We start from the raw sequence: 20,025 nt of genomic DNA on the forward strand, positions 1-20,025 counted from the left end.
GGGAATGCAGGGTGTGTGTCTGGGAAAAATTGGGGTTGGGGGGATTCAGGGTTTCGCTCCGCAGAGATGCTCTTAAGTGCTGTGTGAGCAGAGCACTTCACACTGTGAAGGTACAGCTTAAAGCTGGCTGGGACAAAATCTGAAGATGTGGCCACCACGGTGAGCTAGGAGTCCGGCCATGGGACTGGTACTGGGCATAAAACAGCCCCCAAAAGCCCCAAGCTGAGGGATGTGTGAGGCTGGGTGGCCGGGTGTCCCCCACAGCGAGGGGCTCAGGGACTGGTGTAGCCAGGTTGTGGGGACAGAAAGTGTGTCCCTTCATGGGAACAACCCCATGGCATCGGGTGCTGGCTGGAGGATGCACAGGAGGTGTTTGGGGAGCCCCAGGCTCTCCTGTGCCATGCACCACACAGTGTTGGGCATGGCAAAGACCATAGAGCTGCTCCTGAGGGCTTGTAGGGGCAGGCTCAAGGAAGCCAGCACACACTGAGGGGACATGAGGTCCTTCCTTGCTCTGCCCCAGGGCCCTCAGACATCTCGCTGCCTCCCTGCTGTGCGCGGATGAGGCTTAGGTTGGAAATGAGGAGACATTTCTCCTCACAAAGAGCAGTCAGGCACTGGGACGGGTTGCCCTTAGAAATGGTGGAGTCACCATCCCTGGGGGTGTTCAAGGAAAGGTTGGACATGGTGCTTAGGGACATGGTTTGGTGGGTGACTGGTGGTAGGGGATGGCTGGGCCAGGTGATCTTGGAGGGCTTTTCCAACCCTAATGGTTCTGTGGCAGGTGTCACTGTCGGACTGTGGCTGCAGATGGGTTTAATGCTTTGAAACTGGGGCTGAGGCCAGGTGCGGGCTGCAGAAGGAGCCATGGCAATGCCACGTGGTTTGTGCCCTTCGATTAAACCTCTTTTAATCATCTCCTCAACCGTGCCCTTGTCCTAAACCACTTTTATCCATCTCAGTTGTTTCTCAGACCCGCTCCTGCAGAGGGCAGCGGTTTTGCTTTCACCAGGCTGAACACTTCAGAGGGACCACAAGCCTCACTTACAGGGGAGATTACACACGTAGGGGAGGCTACACATACAGGGGAATCCCTCACTTATAGGAACACCCCACTTGTAGGGTAAAGAAGAGCCCCCCCTATCGCAGCACCGCCATCCCGTCAGAGGCGGGTCTCGAACCCGCGTCCCTCCCTCCCTCCCTCAGCGGGCTCCCCTGCGAGCGGCGGGCGGGGCGGCCCGGCGCCGCCCAATGGGAGCGCGTCTTGCTGGCGGGTGGGGGGCGCGGCGGGGCGGCAGAGCGAGCAGCCATGGCGCGGGCGGGGCGGGCGGCGGCGGCGCGGCGGGGCAGCCCCGGCGCCACCAGTACCACCAGTACCACCAGTAACATCGCCCCCAGCCGCCCCCAGCAGCTCCTGTAGCCGTCGGCGGAGCTGGCGAGCCGGGGCTCGGCGGCGGCAGGCGGCGGCGGCGGCGGGGGGGGGGCTCAGCAGGCGGTGTCCGCCCCGCCGCCCAAGAGGATGAAGAAGCGCAAGGAGCTGAACGCGCTGCTGGGGCTGGCCGCCGACGGGCGCCGCAAGAAGGCCGCCAAGAAGGGCTCCGGGCACCGGCTGCTGCGCACCGAGCCCCCCGCCTCCGACTCGGAGTCGAGCTCCCCCGAGGAGGAGGAGGAGGAGCTGGGGGGGGCGCGGGGCCGCTTCGCCAAGTGAGGGTTTGGGGTGTTGGGGGGTGTGGGGGCTCCCCTCGGCCTGCCCGAGTGGGATTGGGGTGTGTGGTGTGAGGGGTGGCAGTGGGGAGGGTGTTTTGGCTAGGGAAAGTGTCTGAAGTTGAATGTGAAGTTGGGGGTGCTACCTGTCTGCCGCTGCACCCTCGCTTAGAAAACCTCCCCCTGAACACTTGTTAAGCAAAGCCTGCATGCTCTTCCCTTCCTCTAACAGAGCATTTAAAGTAAAACTTTTCCACGTACTCTTGAATGCTCACTGTCTGCTTCATTTCTCTTACCCAGGGGAGACTATCTGCGATGCTGCAAGCTCTGTTACCCGTTATGTGCTTTTGTCATTCTTGCTGCCTGCGTGGTGGCTTGTGTTGGCTTGGTCTGGATGCAGGTAGCTCTCAAGGAGGATCTGGATGTGATAAAGGAGAAATTTCGAACTAGTAAGTATACCTTCCTATGCTATTTCACATTTGGCTTTGGGCACTGGGAAGAGCTTTAGTTGCCTACCTGCTTATTCAGAGTGGGAAGGCACTAAGACAAACCCTCTGTGACTTTGAAGAGTCCTCTGAACCAAAAATAACGAGGCTGAGCGAATCTAAGGCAGGCATTATGTATTCCTGCCTGTTCGCTACCTCCTGAGGAGCAGGAATGCTGGATTCAGTGAGACTTTGCTTGTACACACGTATGAAATTCCTGACTTTGGGCTTCGGAGAGCTCCCTTCCAAAGCCACTGTTTAAAAAGAAATACAAAGTTCTGAAAAGCCCTGTGAAAGTAGTCTGGGGTATTTTGATGCTTCTCTCCAAATAAAATTAATGGAAAGTGATGTTCTTGTCCTGAGCTTGTTAAAAGCCTCTAATGCTGGCAGTTGTGCTACTGCAATTGAAATGTTTTTTTAGGTATTATGTTTTTTCTTGTGTGTCTTTGGAATGTTTATCTGGCTTCCCTTGACTGAGTTTTGTTCAACTTTTTTGTCTTGTTGCCTGTGATGTTGGGGTTGTATCATGTTGAATACTTTGAAATACAGAGTTAGCGTGAAGCATTTTGCTGGGAGGTCTCAGGTTTCCTCTGTCCACGTAAGACTTTAGTCCTAAAACTGCTTCTGTAGTGCAGAGATAGGACAAATAATAGGACTCACGTGTAACATGCACTTGGGTCTCTATACCTTACCTCTGGATACAAGGTACATCTTGGTGCCTTATTTTAGTGGTGTTTAATATCCTATATATTGAAAAAGGCAAGGATAAGCTGAGGAGCTGTGTGATGATAGTGAAGCCTGAACTTCCTGTGGTCTGTGGATGCTTCAGGAGGGTTCAGTAGGTACGGTTTGCCTGAAGAGCATCATTATTGACTGCAGATTTTGACCTGTGGCTTTGGTCTTAATTTTGTATATAATATATATATATTATTATTTTTTTTTTTTTTGCTTAGGACATGAAAAAGACATTAAAAACAAGGCCAGAGAGTTCTTGAAATTGACTTGAAAAGTGGGAGGGTTCTAGGGCAGGAGATAAGCAGAGGGCTTGATCAGCTAATGGGGGAAGGAGATACTGAGGAAGTGTTTGCTGTTCTTTGAGGAGCTCTGTGCTGTTGGTGTCCTGGGCTTCCTGTTAGGGTGTGTAAGGTTGCTGCCAGGTGGGGAGTAGCTGCTAACCAGCTGTCTGCCAAGGTGAAATCTTCTGGCAGGCTAAAAGAAAGGCACTGCTTGTCAGGTGAACTTTTTATATTAACTGACACCGAACCCCTAAAACTAGGCTGAACTGGGGGACCCAGTTACAGGCACTGCAGTGCCTGTTTTTGTCACGTTCAGGGCAAGCCAACCACTGCTCTTCATGGACTGATCTAATTTAAGCAATAGAATCTGCTGGCACTGAGAAGCCGTGTGTGATGACACTTGTTGGCTTTGGTGCAGTTAAGTTTCATCATTCCTGTCCTGCAGACTTCTTTGTTAAGAGGTGTTTGCTTTGAGCACGCTGTCTGACGACCACAGATGTATCTGTTGTCTCCTTACTAGCTGTGAGAGAAAACCAGTGCGTCTGGTCCTCTGCGCGGTGATAAAATAGCCCCCTACTTCCTTGTTACTGCAACAGCAGGCCTAGGAGCTGGATGAGAGTCATGTTATGAGACACAGCTTTAAAAACAGTATCGACAACAACCAAAAATAGACAGCAAGAGTAACCTGGTCCCAAAAGGTAAATTCCGCTTTGGTGAAACAGGTGGGTGAACGGAGGAACAAATGTACACGAATCAGTCCTTTGGCTGCTCTGGAAAAAGTCTTCTTCCTCTGAGGGTTCATTGTTTTTTGTCTTTTTTTTCCCTGTAAGAGCAGATTCCCACGGCAGCACTTGTTCTGCCGTCCTTTGAACACACTGAGTATTGTATGAGAGCATTTTCAAAAATAAGACTTATTTGCATCTCTAGTGCGTTTGGGGTGGGGAGAAGTCATTGTAGTGTTGTTAGTAAGGGTGCTAAGAATGCATGCAGTATTTAACCCTCTAGCACTGTAGAAAACTCTTAAGTGGAGTCTTGCTGCACACCATGAGAGTGGCAAAACAGGGAGTAATCTGGCTGCAAGAGCCTCTGAAACCTGAGAAGGAGACATCAGGTTGAGTGCAAGCATGAAGGTATGCAAATGCGTGATCAGCTCTGAGCCTGTTTTGGCTGTGATGTGCCTTTTAGGATCTTATTCAACCAGAAGTGTTATTTGGGTCGTGAGTGATCGGTACAGATTACTGCATACCTATAAGGGACTTTCGAACTTGTTTTAAGTGAAGTGGCTTTTAGAAAACATGTGGGTTTCCAGTTCTGTCTGTTTAGTCAACTCCTGCATGGGCCAAAAGCACTTCTGAAGGGCAGCTCCTCTGGCCCTGTATGACCCACAGGGGAATTTATTGTCGGAGCTGCCAGATGCACACCGTATAGGTAGTGCTGCTCTCAGTAGTTATTCTGGGGTCTGAGAGATGGCAGCTTGTTGGGGAGCGCTGTGTCGCAGAGTGGAGGTGCAGGCTTTGGAGAGCTCTGTCATCTCCATCTCAAAACCTTTGCTCACTTGTTTCTCATACCTAGGGATTTAGGGTTGCTTAATAGTACTTGCAGCTAAACAGCTTAGTCACTGCAGACCTGGAAGAGCTGCATTTCTCAGGCTCACAAGAACTGGTGAGAGCCATGTTTTCCCCCTTCTGTAGTACCAAGTGCAGTAAGAACTGACTTTATTTCCAAGGCACTTGTTTATTGAGTTGTTTACCAACAGATGTTTTGCATTTTTTAAGTTGTCTTTCTGTCACATGGAAGAGCTGTAATCATGTTAATCTCTTTGGAATTCACTTCATCGTCAGCAACCCCTTTGTAGGCTTGAAAAGGGCATGGAGGTTTGTTTCACATGCCTGCTCTGCCCTGGTACTTCTGGCAGTTCTTGTTTACGTTTCTGTTACTATCTTGTGTCCCCCATGTGAAAGTAACGCAAAGTAACTGCACTAAAAAAAAGACCTGCTGAGGCGTGCTAGAGTGACAGTGCTGTTGCAAAGTGTTAAATTTAGTACGGTCTTTCTGGATTCTGTCTGCAGACGTTTGCACTCCTAAAACAAAAATGAGCTGTTCCAAACAAATGCTTAAATCCGAAGTGGCAGTAAGCTCCTGCAGAAACTGTTACTGCTGCCTTTGACTGTTGCAGACGTTGTTGCTTGCAATTTGTTTCTTGCTTATTCAACATTGTTTACCTGGACTTCTGTTGATTAAATTTATTTTTTTCCTTTGTTTAGTGGAATCTAATCAAAAGACGTCATTCCAAGAAATTCCTAAACTCAATGAAGATTTGGTGCAGAAGCAAAAGCAGCTAGAACAAATTGAGACTGGAGAGCTGGGGCTAAGTAAAATTTGGATAAATATCACGGAGATCAATAAACAGGTGAGAAGAATCACTTTATCTCTAAACCTGCTAGCAGAAAAAAAGCTTGGGTGTTTATGTAACTAAGAGCAGTGGTGAGCTGTTCTCCAAGGACTTCTGTGACCAGATGCCAAACTTTTATTTTTCAAGTTGAAATAACGTATTCTTCTTAAACAAAAGAAGGTAGAACATCCAGTTGGACTGGAGACTTGTTGCAAAAAGGAAGAATTATGCAACTGGTGGGAAGGCTTGAGGAGGAATTTCAGGAAACCTAAGAACTGTACAGTTCTTATTTTCTTGCCAAATAACCGTGATGTTTACAAAGAGAGATTTGACACTTCAAATTTAAGGAGAGTATCTGCAAACATTTCATGTGCATAGAGTGAAGTTAGCCTGAATCAGTGCTAGTTTCGTGCTGCTACAAAGGAAGTACTGATGTCTCGTGAATGTAAAATCTGCTAATACACACTTGGAACCTGAGCTGGTGTAAATCTTAGCCCTGTTTACTGTGATAGAACTAAGCCACTTAACAGAAGGCTGTTTCCTCAGCTGATGTATTAGCTCATGCTTCAAACAAAGCATCCAGCAAGGCTCTTACTGAAATTGTTGCCTTGGAGGGTAAAAGTTTGTAGCTGCTCACAGTTAGTGGTATCCAGAGGTGCGTGTGGGGTGGCCCTCTCTGATGCTGGGGCTTTGGGTTAAGTTTTAAAGACACTTGAGGTGCCTGCTTGGATTCGTTTATTTGCAGTCCTGTGCAGTGGTTGAGTGCTTATGGGGGGCTGTCCTGTTTTCAGTTAGCACAGAATTAATTTTCTTCCTAGTAGCTGGTGGAATGCTGTGTTTTGGCTTAGAATGGGAAGAGTGCTGATAACACCCCGATGCTTTAATTGTTGCAGAGCAGTGCTTATACTAAGCCAAGGACATCTCAGCCTTTGCTCTGTCCTGCCAACGGGCAGGCTGGGGGGTGCAGTAAGAGCTGGGAGGGGACAGACCCAGGACAGGTGACCCAAACTAGCCAAAGGGGTATTCCATACCATCTGACGTCATGCTAAACAATATATAGGGGTGGCTAGCCGGGGGGAGGGGGCCGGACTGCTCGGGGTTAGGCTGGGCATCGGTCAGCGGGTGGTGAGCAATTGCATTGTGCATCACTTGTTTGTACATACTATTATTACTTTCGTATTATCCCCATTGTATCATCATTATTATTATTGTTATTATTATTTTTGTTATTTTTTTTTTTTTTTTTTTTCTTTTCCTGTCTTATTAAACTGTCTTTATCTCAACTCACGGGCTTCACTTTCCATTTCTCTCCCCCGTCCCAGAGAGGGAGGGGGGAGGGTGAGCGAACGGCTGCGTGGTGTTTAGCTGCCGGTCGGGTTAAACCACGACAGGGGCATTTAAATACATTTGAAAACTTGACTCGCTTTCTTTAGCATCTGACAATATATGTTATCCACAGATGTTTGGGTGCCTCGTTGGACTTTTGAAAGGCAATTATTATCTGCACCTGGATGTTAAAGCCACCCGGGACATGGTTCCTGCTGGCCCTCAAGTTTCTTCAGGGTCTGGTTCCAGTCTCAGCCAGAACTCAGTTATTGTTTTTTCCGTGAATTGTTGGGATACACTGTTGGGAATTATTTCAGCCAACATTCACAGCTGTGGAGCTAGAGACTCTCTAGGCCAGCTGGTCAAGGTTGGCCTATTATAAAACTAGGGTCTTGCCCCTTTTCTCATCTTGCAAGACAACTTTAATTTTTAACTAGAAGAAAGTGTGTTTTATCTGTTCTTTCTCACTGTCAAGTATGAGAAAAATGATTCTTCGTTTGTTTCAACTACTTTTGGCTACAAACTGATGTTGAAGTGCTATTCATAATTAATGACCAGCTTGTAGGTGTTTGTAATTTGACAGCGTTTTGTGTGGGATGAAAAATTAACTTGAAGACTTGTAAAATCACTTGTAATCTGGGTAAGAGAATTGACAGAAACCACTTCTGCAGCAGAAGGTTTGAGTGATACGTGCAAATTCTTTGCCCAGCGCTCATTTAGAGAAGTTGCATGGCTTTACTGGGTTTTGCTGGGCAGGTTTATGATTGCTAAATGCAGAAGTAGGTGTCTGCTTCCTCTACGTGAAGGTTTCTTGTGCAAGATAAAAATAAAAAAAACTTTCTTGGGCAACAACCTGTCCCTAAGGGGCTGAGTATAAAATGGGCAGGCGGTACCATACGTTTTTCATTCAGTTCAAAATATTTTGCTTCTGTTGCAAGAGGCAGGAGACTTTTAATATAGCCTAAGCAGGACCTCTATCCTAGAGACCAGGGTGTTTTGTGTGTGTGTATGTACATATCTTTTTCTTGTGTCTTATGTTTTGGTATTACAACTTAAGCCATTAGTATTGGGAAAGGTCAGAATCAGGATTATGTTGGCTGATTGCAAATATTCCTCTTTGTTTTTAGATTTCCCTATTGACCTCAACAGTAAATCATCTCAAAACCAACATAAAGTCCGCTTCTGATCTGATTTATCTTCCAGTCACAGTAGAGAAACTTCAGAAGGCAAGTACTGTACATGTGGCTATCGCTGAATACGTTGTGCACTGCTGTGCTGCAGCAGGGCTGTTGGGGACAGCAGTAACAATGGGAGCTACAAGAATTGCTTGTGTGAAATAGTGGCTTCTCTGTTGTTTTTAAATTGTGGTTCACGTAGTTGATAGACTATGGTCCTAAGGTGATGTATGGCAGATTTTTTTTAATTTTTTTTAAATAAGGATTTGGTTCTCCCTTTTTGGAGATGTGTGTTTCTGGCTGTATTATGTGCTCACTTCTTTACCTTGGAGGTTGCTTTCCTTCAGGTTGCTAATCTTTCTAATCTTGTTTAAGACGCTTGCAAAAAGTCTGTCTGCAGCTTTACGATGGTGGTTGCAAGTAGGAAGGGAGTTTGACTTTTTTTTTTTTTTAATAAGAAATAGAAATTCATTGCTTTCTAGAAACAGTCCTGCTAATGAGCAATACAGTGCTACATCTGTCTCTGCGTTTGGTCTTGAGGCAGGCAGAAGGGAGCAGTGTGCCTGGAACAGTGGCGTGGGAGCTTTCTTGGTGTTCAGCAGTTCAGTACTTGCACAGTAAAACATACATTGTACTGAGATTTTTTTTGACAATTCCTTGAAAGGCGTGCCCAAATGGGTGACACAGGCTTACTTATGAAGTGACCTCTGTTAATACAGTGTCTTACTGTGTGCCTTAGCTGAGCCCTCTTTTCCAAAGAACTGGCTTGTTCGTTTTGGTAAAAAGAAAGGTTTGTTGAAACTTTCCCAGGTCTTCCGTGGCAGTTCTGTTATTTAGAAATAAGTATTTATATCGGGCTAACAGCTAATGTCAGTCCAGTTCTCGTTGTAGCTTTTATGGGTTTCCACTTCTCCTTATGTCCTATCCCTACAAAGTTCATGCATAATCAGCAAGCTGGTCATATGCAAAATAATTAGTGTGGTTTGGCTGCTCAGTTCTGCTAGGAGTTCTTTTTCCAGGGGGAATATAAAGCTGTTCCTAATCTGCTGGTAGGAGCACGCTGGATTTTCACGGCGTTATGTCAGAAGTCGTAAAGAAGTGTTTAGAGTGTAGAACCCACACCTAATTATGTAATAACCTTGGTGTGATCTTGCTGCCTTCACTGCAGTACTGTCAGGACAAACTGTTAGGGCCGGCAGGTCTCGGCTTGCAGCGAGCTGCTGAACAGCAGAGCTTCTTGTTGAAATAACCCCACGTTTGGTCACACTCCGTGGAAAATCAAAGACCTTGCATACGGTGCTGGGAACCGTCGGGGTTCATTTCAGTCTCTGCTGCTGAGTTGAGGTAAGGTGCTAGATCTGGCATCTGTTTTCTCTTCTCTCTTGGTGCCATCTTGCTTGCATGTACATTTCAGAAGGTTGATGTTATAAAAACCAAGCTGGAATCCTTCTAGAAAGTATGTTTTGAGCTTAGAAAACTATTCTGCGGTTTAAATACAACAATTTTAATGTTTTTTTTTTCCAGTGTCATGTTAATGAAGAGCAATGGTTTTCAAAACTCAGGTTTCTTTTAGACCTCTGGCTGTGTGCATGCTGCAGCACCTTCTGTCAGACAGGAGAACTTCAGTGGGTATAGGCGGGTGGCCTGGCTTTTGATAGGTCTAGAGAAAATGTCTTGCTCAACTGCCTGTTGCAATCCACTGTATTTGGAATCACCTGCCTTTTATCTTTTTTTTTTGAAGAAAGGGCTGCTATTGGAATTAAATTTATCTTTTTTAAGCCCTCTTTCATCAAATCATCCTGCAAACAGGGAGCTGCCTGCTGGTGTTAGTCCTGAAGGGTTGCTGAGGGAGTTGCTCTTGTGCAGAGGCTTGTGTTCAGACTGATGAAAGGTGCTAAGAGTGTTCTGAGGTCCTCCAGGGCAGGGAGATTGTTCAGACTTGAAAAAGAAAGAGGTGGAGGAAGGTTTGTGTGGATATCATTTGGATACACTCTGGGTAGCCACAGGGTCACACATGTGCCATAAGAACTTGTGAATGAAATGGGCTCATAGGGAAAGGGGATTTTAGATGGGTTTTATTTGTTTTGATCATTGAAGAAAGTATTCAAAATGGAACGAGAAGCACATGGGAGAGCTCTGTCCTATTAAATCTGTGTTCGTGTCTTACCTGAGACTTTGACTCCCGTAGCAGCAATGCCACCAGCTAGTAAAACACCAGTGCAGAAGCAGAGGTGGCTGTCACAGCACACTGGCTGTACCTGTTGAATTCATGGGGGCTTTCCTGATGCTTCAGAGCTGTTCTTTCATTTTAAAAAAAGCAATATTTGGAAATGTAGTCAGCAGCTTCTGGCAGACCAGTTTTGCAGCGCATGACGTGTCTGACAGGTAGGCCTGAAAGTCAATTAAGGCAGGGTAAACAGATGATGTCAGCATCCTTGTGTTTAATACAAATACTCCATGCAGAGAGGAAGACAGATTTCTTCATCTCAGGACTTTTTTAATGCCAGAACCTTTGCATTGTTCTGGGAGTAATAAGCCTGTAATTTTGGCCTTCTAGCTTAAGTCGTGGTATAGGGTGTGTGTGCATTTTACTGGCCTTGAGATGCCCTGGGTATGGTTTGCTGTTTTGCCTGCGAAGGAAGTTCTGCATCCTCCAAACTTGACTGCCTGTTTTTGTGGCAGCCTGCCTGCTATTTCATTAACAAACATTGTGTTTAGCAAATGGAAACGTTGGAACAATGCAGCTGAGGAAGGCTGAGATTTTTGTCTGCTCCTTTCTTCCAGACTGTGGCCAACATAGGTAGCACTCTTACCAGTGTTTCTCATGATGTTGAAAACATACAGACAGCTATTGAAGAGTACAAGAAATCCATAGAAATACTCCAGAATGATGTGGTAAGAAAATGCACTGATTTAACTCTGTGTAAAGATTACCTGCTTAATATAAAACACGCCTAAGAACTCCAAGTTCTTGTTCTACATCTTTGAAATGCTTTCTAGGTCTCGGTAGGTGCAGGTTGATACATTAATATACTGATCTTGTTATCCTGCGTAGCATCTCCTATATGGTCCCAAGTGTGTGTTTTCCTAGAGCCAGAATAGTTGCTTCCTACCTGTATTTTCTGTCCTGCAGATTTTTACTTGCTGCTACACACATGTGGAGCCTTGGGAATCTTTCCTGCTGTGTGATACAGAGTACTGCTCATGGTGTAACTCTCTGCACCATGTCTTAAGAATGGTATGGTGAAAGTGTTGAGACAGTTTGCTGGTTGAATTAAGGATGTGTGTGAGAATGAAATTACTGACCATCTTCACCAGAAACTGTTTGCTGTATTTATACTGACCTCTCTTGCTTGGGGTTAATCTAGTGGAAAGAGTCAACAAATATTTTTCCAGTTAGAATACAATACAGCATTGCTTTGAATAAGGTTTTTTTCCTCTAAATATTCTTATTAGACACCTTTTGAAACTTAATCTAGATAGTGGGTACTACAGAAACTTTATAGGTGTAGCCTGTGTAGAAGTGGTGAAATATGTATCATAATACTATGTTAAAGGAGAATACGTAATGTGTTTAATAACAAACAAACAAAAACCCCAAACCTATACTAGGATCCTCGGTATTTAAAAGAGAAAACTGTATTAGTCTGGTTAAGATACTGCTTGCATGAGTGACACTAATTATAAAAAAAAAAAAAACAAAACAAAACAAAAAACCAAACATCATTACCTACATTCTGCCAGTTCTTAAAAGCTTTGTGTTTTCTGTGAGCTTGTGGTAACATAATTTTCTGCTTTTTTTTTCCTTAGAAGGAATTGAAACAGATAACTTCATTTCCTTCCACTGCTCTGCCAAGGACTGAGAGAAATCAGACAGAAAATTGCAAACAGGTACTTTTCTCCCTTGCATTTTGAATATTGATACAAGTGGTACTTTTTTGTGTGTTTTACAATATCTTAGTGAAAAAAGTATGGTTTTATGAAGGCAAAATACAGATGGCATAATTCAAAACCAAGTATAAGATAACTTTACTGTAGTTTGTTCCTGTGCATGTGCAAACAGGAAAGTGTTCTAGCCTGAGAGTACCTTTTTTCTTTTTCTTTTGGTGTGTTTTAACTGGGTGAGGAGTAGAATGTCTGAAACGGAATATCAAACAAGTTACCGTGTACTTTGCTCATGTAAATTTAAATGATTTAAAGGCTTTTTATTGAATGGATTTTATGGCAGGTACTTGCCAATCTGAGCAAATCTGGGAGTGGCGTGTGTTGAGTCACCCTCAATGTAATGAAGTGTGGAAAGTGGGGATTAAAAAAAGAAAAAGGTGATTAGTTAAAATGGCCTCTAATGGAATTACTGCATTTATTTGTATTTAATATAATTATTATATTCCTCAAAACTGAATCTTATGTATAAATACCTGCTTCCTAGAGTGACCCTCTGGCTACCTAGAGTATATCCAAAAATAATTGGTGTAGTTACCAGGCTTGCTCTGGAAAACTGGATGAATAGGCTTTGTGTGTTTGCTGGCACAGCTGAATTGATTACATGAGCAACAAAGAGGTTAGCCCTGAGGAAAATCTCAGCTTCAAACTTTGAAAGCTGGAACAACTTTCTGGAAGCTTCCAGTTGAATGTTTTCAGCCTTTCTGTGGAGAGCCAGCCTGAAGTCTTCCCAGTTAAACTGGGTCAGTCACCGTGTTGTTAATAGCAGGAGTGCTGCAGAAGCGAAGTAAACTGACATGTTCTGGCTTTTTTATATTTCAGGAAAGCCAGCCACTCCATGCAGCTTTGGAGGAGCTAAATAATTCTGTAGTGGCGTACCAGAAGTTGAATGACATCAAGCTTCTAAATGTGGATTCAGCCATTGGTAACCTCAGCCGGAGGGTTACGCTGTTGGAAAACTCTCCCTTTGCTGTGAACAAACTGGACAAAAGAGACAACTTGTCTACCAGTGCGGTAAGTGCAACCATGGGTGTCTGTTAATTTCAGTTCTCTCTACATAGTGCATTTATAAATTTTTAAGGCCCAACTGAAGAAGTGAGAGTAATACTTGAGAGGCTTAGGATTTCATTTAAAAAAAAAAAAAAAAAGGAGTTTGATTATCTGATCATAAATATGTAACTTAATGACCACTTCGAAGAAACTCCTATCTTCTTTCCTTCATAATCTGCAGGAGAATGTCCTAAACATTCTGATGTTTAAGACTTAGAATCCCACCCATCCCATTAAGTAACTCAAACCTTTTTAACTATGTTAGGGCAAGCCTCTCCAATGCATAGAGCATCTGTCAAGACCACCAGGTAGTTAGGTGGGCTTCTGGATTGTTCAGCAGTACTTAAATGTGCTCAAAAAAGCATTTAAATATGTTCACAAATCTTTCCAGTCCTTTCTGAAGGCTGTGCCGAGTCCAGACTCTAAGAACATGTTTTGTATACTTAACAGCAAGAAACACGCTGACATTGCTGTGGTAAACTATATAATTCACTGTCTCGATATTTATTCTAGCTTGTACTTGTCCTGTTTTCATCCTGCTTTGTGCCTGGCATATTTGAAGGAAAGAAACTTTATTATAGAAAATTAATATTAATTAAGTAGTGCATATACTCAGCTCCCCTTCATTTTCACTCTAGGGAAATGATACAACTACCTCTCTAAAAGTGGAAAATGAAGATCAACTAGATAATGAAACACATTCAAATAAAGAACTGAAGGTAAAGTAAGGAAACGCAAACTATACTGGGTTAGTAGACCCTGTCATTGTTTTAAAATCATGTTTTAAATGAGACTTGAGAAAAGATCTGCAAGTAGGCTTATCTGATCCAGTTTCTTCTAAAAGTACAGTGTGGAAGGACAGTTTACACACCCCATTTTGGGGGTAGGAAGTGAATTAGGATGGAAGAAAAGTTGTGATAGTTTAAAGTTTTGTTGTTCTGACTATGGGATAACACAGCAGAACTGCTGTAATATCCTTTCGTGCAGCTGAAGTCTCTGGAAGTTCAGACCATGGTCCAGTGCAGTGAGGGATTTTTGGCAGCTGGCTCAGTTTGAGTTCCCATGGTCATGCCCTCAGGAAAGTTGTCCCAGCTATTCTGGGTTCACACTCTAAGTGGTGTTGTGACATTTTTCCATGTGTAAAAACTTGGGCTATGTTTATCCTCAATAAACATAGTGCATCATAGGGGAAATCATGAAAAGGTGAGAGGAGGGAATTCAAGAAGATAGTGCAGAGCTGCCCAGGCCTGCACAGTCCCTGTTTGTCTTCTAATTTCAGAGCTGCAGCCTCAGGAGCTAACAGCCAAAATTTGACTTAGAGGAACTTTGTACTAGTGAAGTTCACATACTGATGAAAGTCTTCTCTCAATAATGATCAAATAACTGACTGTGAGCAAGTTTAACAGACCTAACTGAATGGCCAAGTTGTGGGTTAGGGATGATGGATAGTGTTGAAGTTACTTTCCATGTTCTGGCAAGAAGGCAGATGAGTGAACTGACTACGCTGTCGTATCAGGCTTGGATTGCTGTGAACTCAACCTGTAATCAAGAATTTTATCATAAGAGATCCAAACTAAAAAACGTGATGGTTGACAGTGATATAGTAATTCCTACCCAACAGTAGTCAGTGCTGCAAACAAACATTTGAAACAACAATGTAATTCAATTAATGTATAAACGTTCATCCCAAGTACATTTGTTGACTTTCCATATTATCATTTGTGAGTATCTTACTCATTTGTATAAGAAATATAGAAATGTCACATTCTTTTGAAATTGGTGTCTGCAAAATACTTGCCTATGTTTTGGGTTGAGTTCCTGATTCTATTTCTCTTTATAGAACATGTAAATTTACTCCTTAAATCTTTCCATAGCTTTTTTTTTTTTTTTAATGATAGTGCTTTTCCAGGCTGATCAAGTTTTTAAATGATTAAGTCAATAAGTCATTCAAAAGTACTTGGATATTTTAAGTGAATTCTTGTTCTGATCTCCTGTCTATTGAAGGGGGTGCTTTTTAAGAAAATTATTTTCAACATGTGCAGGAACCAGGAACCAGAGATTCTCAGGTATTAAAACTAAGAGAGAAGCTTCAGATGATCAGTGCTCTCACAAACAAGCCAGAAAATGACCGTCCCAATGAGGCATCAAAAAATGGTAAGAATGTTGTACAAGAGTAATCCATAAAGGTTAAGGTTCCCTGTGTAATTAAAATAGTAAGTAATGAAGGTGAATAAGTTTCACAGCTTTCTAAAGATTTTTTGGTGAAGATGAGTTCAGTCGGGCAGAAAATAGCTCTAAGACGTAGAAAATGACACGTGAATACAAAAGTTTCCTTAGCAACTTTCCAACAATTGCTATTAGGGAAGTAGACAATGATACATCCCCAGAGAGGGGAGGAGATGGTAAAAGCAGCTCAGGTGGGCTGGTGCAGATTGAATTACAGAAGTTTCTTCATCGCTTTCAGAACAGGAATTAGAAAGCATTTGCCAGCCAGTCATTCTGTGTTTGAGGTTTACAAATACACATCCACAAGTACAGCGTGAAAGGTTAAGGCTGTATAACTGTTTAAAAATAAGCCTTCATTCCTTCTGTTCTTCTTTTGGTAAAAGTGGATAACACTACTATATCCTGAAATAATTTTGCACTATTCTTAGCCCATATTCTTAGCATCTGTGATGTAAAAAAAATCTTTGAATTGGTTCTACTGGATTTTTCCTGTTTTGTTTCTGCTGACTAAATCTGTGGAATTAGTAAGACTAACAGAAATTGTTTTGCAACAGTTGAAAGTAGTTTGAGTACTACGGCAAAGCCCACAGACCTTTCAAGGCTGGCTTCAAGGTCAGCTGATGACAACACAGAGAAGAACGGACAGCTGAGACATCTGTCCTTGCCAGGAATTTCCAGCATAGAAGGTGTGTCCTCTCTAGGCTGACCTTTTCTTTTTGTAAATATTTCATATGAATGTTCAGGAGACATTAGGTGTAGCTGGATTTATGTTAGTGTCTGGACAATCTGGGAGAAATTTGGTCAAGTTGAAAAGGTTGAAAACCACAAAGAGAAGATAATAGCATATTAAAAAAAAAATGGGGATTTAAGCAGGAGTGTGCATTAAGGTCAGTGATGTGTTCTGAGTGCCAAAGTACTGTGCCAAGTGCCCAACAGATTGGGAGAGCAGTCAAGGGCAGAGCTAGGGTGCTGAAGGAAAACGAAGTAGGTGTGAATGCGTATGTTGTTTTCTTTTCTTTTTCCTCTTCGATTCTTTTTTTTTTTTCCTTTAAGAGAATGCTGCCTGGTGGAATGAATGGCTTCTGGATCTCGCTGTTCAATCTCTTCAGCCACTGAAAGGGCATTGCTTTGCTTCAGGAAATGAATAGACACTTTTCCCTTTATATGATCTGTGCTGTTGGTATAGCAACAGTCATTCAGAGCTTGCTTTTGTGGGAGATAACTGCATCTCTGTGCAGTGGGTAATGGTAGAATGGGCTATTAGCTGAGGCTAGAAATAGGGATTTTTTTAAAAAGACTTACTGTAATTTAATTCAGAAATGTTGATGTTCATGCTTTTTTACTTCTGAACGGTTACTGACAGCTTATGACAATACAGAAGGCAAGCTGTGTATTTGGGGATGCTTTACTTAATTACTAGGTAGTAAAGCATAATGTAGTAAAACTGGACGAGTAACTTACACAGTATTTCCCTGTACTTCAAAGAATTACTTCTAAATCATTCTCTTTGCAGATCTTCAGAAATTGTTTGAAAAAGCACCTGAAGATGCTGACGGGAAACTGTCGTTCGAAGATCTTCAAAAGCTGCTTGGCTCTACAGCCCAAGAGTCAGAGATCTTTAAGAAATTTGACACAGATGGAGATGAGAAATACTCATTACAAGAACTGAGATTAGCTTTAGGTATATAGGAGAGAGAGAGATATATATATTTAGAAATGTGATATTGATGGACGCTACTGTAGCTAAAGGAAACTACGGGATATGAAAAAAACTGTCTGCACTTTCCCAGTGTTTTACTGATCTTTGGAGCGAAATTACTGTACACATTGCCACCTATTTTTTTTTTTTTTTTTTGCTTTCATTGAAAACAAATTACAAGTTTAGATGTCGACAGGACATAATATTGGGACTGTTAAAATCCAGAAAATTCCCACACTTGTTTAGAAGCATTTGTTGGTCATTCTTTCCGAGGGAGTTCTTGATTTTTAATTTAAAATACAAAAATAAAACTATGGTTTTATATTTCACTGAAATTTGCCTTAAATTAGAGAGTTGCACTTTATGTAAAGCAGAAAGAAATCTGTCTTGGAAAGATGGGCTTTCTCTCCTTGTAAATATTTGGAATAGAGTAAATTATGCATATTTAAGGGGAGGTTTGTGTCAGGGGCTGCGTTGGTAGTAAACTTTATAATGAGAGATTTGACTAAAAGGGGTGGTTGAGAACTTCAATTAAAATTCTAGTTTTGACTAAGTGTATCCATGAATGAGTTTGGACTCACGCAGAGGAAGGAAGGAGTGGTAACCTATGCCCATCTGTAGCAGGACTTATTTTCAGAGGGAAGAGTTGAATGTGTTTTTATATCATGAGCCTACAGGAGCAATTGCCTACCAAGTGCTTGGGTTTTCACTTCAGCATTCTTTTTAGCTTTGCTGTATTGCGTCCAGATTACACTTTGTGAGATGAGCCATCTTTTTTTTTGTTTTTTGTTTTTTTAAAAAAGCTACTGAATAACAGATACCTAAGAGGTAAAAATCTACAATGCAGCCTGCTGAGTAGCACCTGAATAGTTCATACTCCTGCACACTGTGCAGGGTGCAGTCAGAGGAGTGTTGAGTCTCGATGAGTGGTCACCAGAGATCTTGTGAATGAGGTTGCCTGTGCTGTGGCTTCTTTCACCTGCTGTTGGTGGGGTCACTGATGAAGAGCCCTGAGTGAGGCTCCTTGTCAGTAGGATTGTGAGTAGGTGGGAGTGGCCTGGAGGAGAACTTGTGGGTTGTTTTCTGTCTAATGTGCTTGTGATTGCTTCTTGGTACTTAACTTTTGTCTCTGTCAAAAAAGGATGCACGAGGCAGGAAAGGATTGTGTAATCACATCAATGCTCTCTACTGATGAGTGCTTTTTAAATGAGGTTTCACTAGATTAGAGGAATTTAAGGGTGTGTTTATACTAGTGGATCTAAACACTATAGTGGATCTAAACACTAAGTGTGTTTAAAACCTTCCTGAATGTAGAAAAAAAATAAAATAAATGCAGAAGGGATTCTTTTGCAGGCCAGGTCAGGGCCAAATCAGATGATTTTGCTGACAGTATCACTGATCTTGTTGGGAGTGTTTTTGCATGATTAGTGAATTGAAATTACCCACCTCACAGAAATATCAGTTTATGTGGAAGTCAGTTGATAACTGTTGAATTTTGTGCAACTTTGGATTGGATGTTTATAGTTTTATTAATAATTGTATTCTGGAAGTATGTATCAGTGAAGGAATGCGCAAAATGAAACCCTTTCATTCAGTGTTTAGGCTTCTTTCACTGTTGCTCTTCTGTCCTATTTGGGTAATGCAGATGTGACCTGCTAAGGAGATGCTTTTGATGTGACATTTTAAAACACAGTATTTAAAAACAGATTAAAACCAACCAACCTTGGCTTTAAGAGGACAAGAAGCTAATACCTGCTTCTTGCAGCTTCCCATACTCTTTTATACACTTATATATAATTCCTTAACCAAATAATAAAAGGAGCAATAAAATGTAACCATTCTGGTATTTTATTTGTACATAGTGTATCATAGCCATATGCCAGAGTTTGCAAAATATTTTTGGAAGTTTGATTTGTATGAAAACTACCTTAAAATATAAGGGATTATTGCACTGCCATGTGGATCTACCAGTGTTTTGTTTTGATACAGTCTGCTTTACTTTTGGAAGGCTTTTCAGCAGCAATAGTGAAATTTGTCAGCTGAGCTTGCCTTGAGAATAGCGTGTGCTGCTCCAGACACTGGTGTCTTGTGTCAGTGGCCAGGGAACTGAGTCGCAATTGATGAGCGATTGGTGTTCAGGCACAGCTGTTCAGTGGTGCTGCTTAACTTGCATGTCAAGAGCATGGTCAGTTGCTAATTGCTGTAGTCACTGCAGTGTGGGATGGACTTGTGCTTTGAGTTTAATGAACCATCATCATCTGGGAGTGCAGCAGTAGCTTTTGCTCGACCTTGCCTAGCCGGCAGCTCTTCGTTACAGCCTCAGAGCGTGGTGCCGTGATTCCTTCAGGTTTTCTGCCATGCCTTTGGTCTCTATCCCGCATGCTTCTCGCTGCAGGGTTCTCTGCTCTCATGTGTTTGTGCTGCAGAGGGCACAGAAGTCAGGGACAAAGAATATACCTGCCTGGATCCGTGCTGGCAGCGAGGAGCAGGTGGGATGTTTGTGGCTTTGTGTTGTGGTCCTAGGAGCCCCCAAACCTTTGCCCTGCAGCAAGTGCTGGAGGGACAAGGGCTGAAATCATGAGGTGATGTGATGGCAGTGGGCATGGTAGGAATAATTTAGGACTCTGGGGGGTGAGCAGGAGACGTGACCCTGTGTTGTATGGTCTTGAGAGGCTCGGGGTGCTGTGACAGGCATGTCCCCGTCCCTGGCACAGGGCTGCTGGGGGACAGGCTGCTCCCAGGTGAGACGCTCTGTGACACTCGTTCTCATTTCCAGCTTGTATTCCTTCTATATTTTCGGCGACTCCTGTGTCGGGACCACTTTGTACCTTCCCTTTGCCCAGTTTCCCTGCTGTCCTGTACCCCTGTCGGAACCATGTAGCGGCTTCACCGCTCCGCGCGCGAGCTGACTGGAACCCCACACCCGTTCCCGTGTGCCGCGGCTTTCCGATTTACCTCAATAAAAGCTCATTTTTTTCGTTTGTATTTTTTTTTTTTTTTTTTTTTAACC

The 20,025-nt window shown here is 43.0% G+C and overlaps 1 protein-coding gene across 5 annotated transcripts; it reads left to right on the forward strand.

Moving 5' to 3' along the window:
• The first annotated feature begins 1,289 nt into the window (after positions 1-1,289).
• Positions 1,290-20,000, forward strand: EFCAB14 (EF-hand calcium binding domain 14). 5 transcript variants are annotated; one of them, XM_084291019.1, is made up of 12 exons: positions 1,290-1,704; positions 2,005-2,153; positions 5,470-5,615; positions 8,051-8,149; positions 10,883-10,993; positions 11,232-11,336; positions 11,909-11,989; positions 12,863-13,054; positions 13,729-13,809; positions 15,133-15,244; positions 15,871-16,002; positions 16,830-20,000. In XM_084291019.1, the coding sequence occupies exons 1-12, from the start codon at positions 1,520-1,522 to the stop codon at positions 17,003-17,005; spliced, it is 1,569 nt and encodes a 522-aa protein (XP_084147145.1). In that variant the 5' UTR covers positions 1,290-1,519; the 3' UTR covers positions 17,006-20,000. The 5 variants fall into 5 exon arrangements, with proteins under 5 accessions (XP_084147145.1, XP_084147146.1, XP_084147149.1 ...); XM_084291020.1 differs by having other exon boundaries at positions 11,912-11,989; XM_084291023.1 differs by lacking the exon at positions 15,871-16,002.
• Positions 20,001-20,025: the final 25 nt, after the last annotated feature.

Source organism: Netta rufina (assembly GCF_964035555.1).
Source record: "Netta rufina genome assembly, chromosome: 8".
Lineage (NCBI taxonomy): Eukaryota > Metazoa > Chordata > Aves > Anseriformes > Anatidae > Netta > Netta rufina.

What these genes read in the sequence shown, in the direction of transcription:
- EFCAB14 (XM_084291019.1), top strand. Translation starts at nt 1,520, where the DNA reads ATGAAGAAGCGCAAGGAGCTGAACGCGCTGCTGGGGCTGGCCGCCGAC. An exon ending in TCACGGAGATCAATAAACAG is followed by an intron (nt 5,616 to 8,050) that starts GTGAGAAGAATC and finishes CTTTGTTTTTAG; the next exon opens with ATTTCCCTATTGACCTCAAC. An exon ending in AGACAGAAAATTGCAAACAG is followed by an intron (nt 11,990 to 12,862) that starts GTACTTTTCTCC and finishes TTTATATTTCAG; the next exon opens with GAAAGCCAGCCACTCCATGC.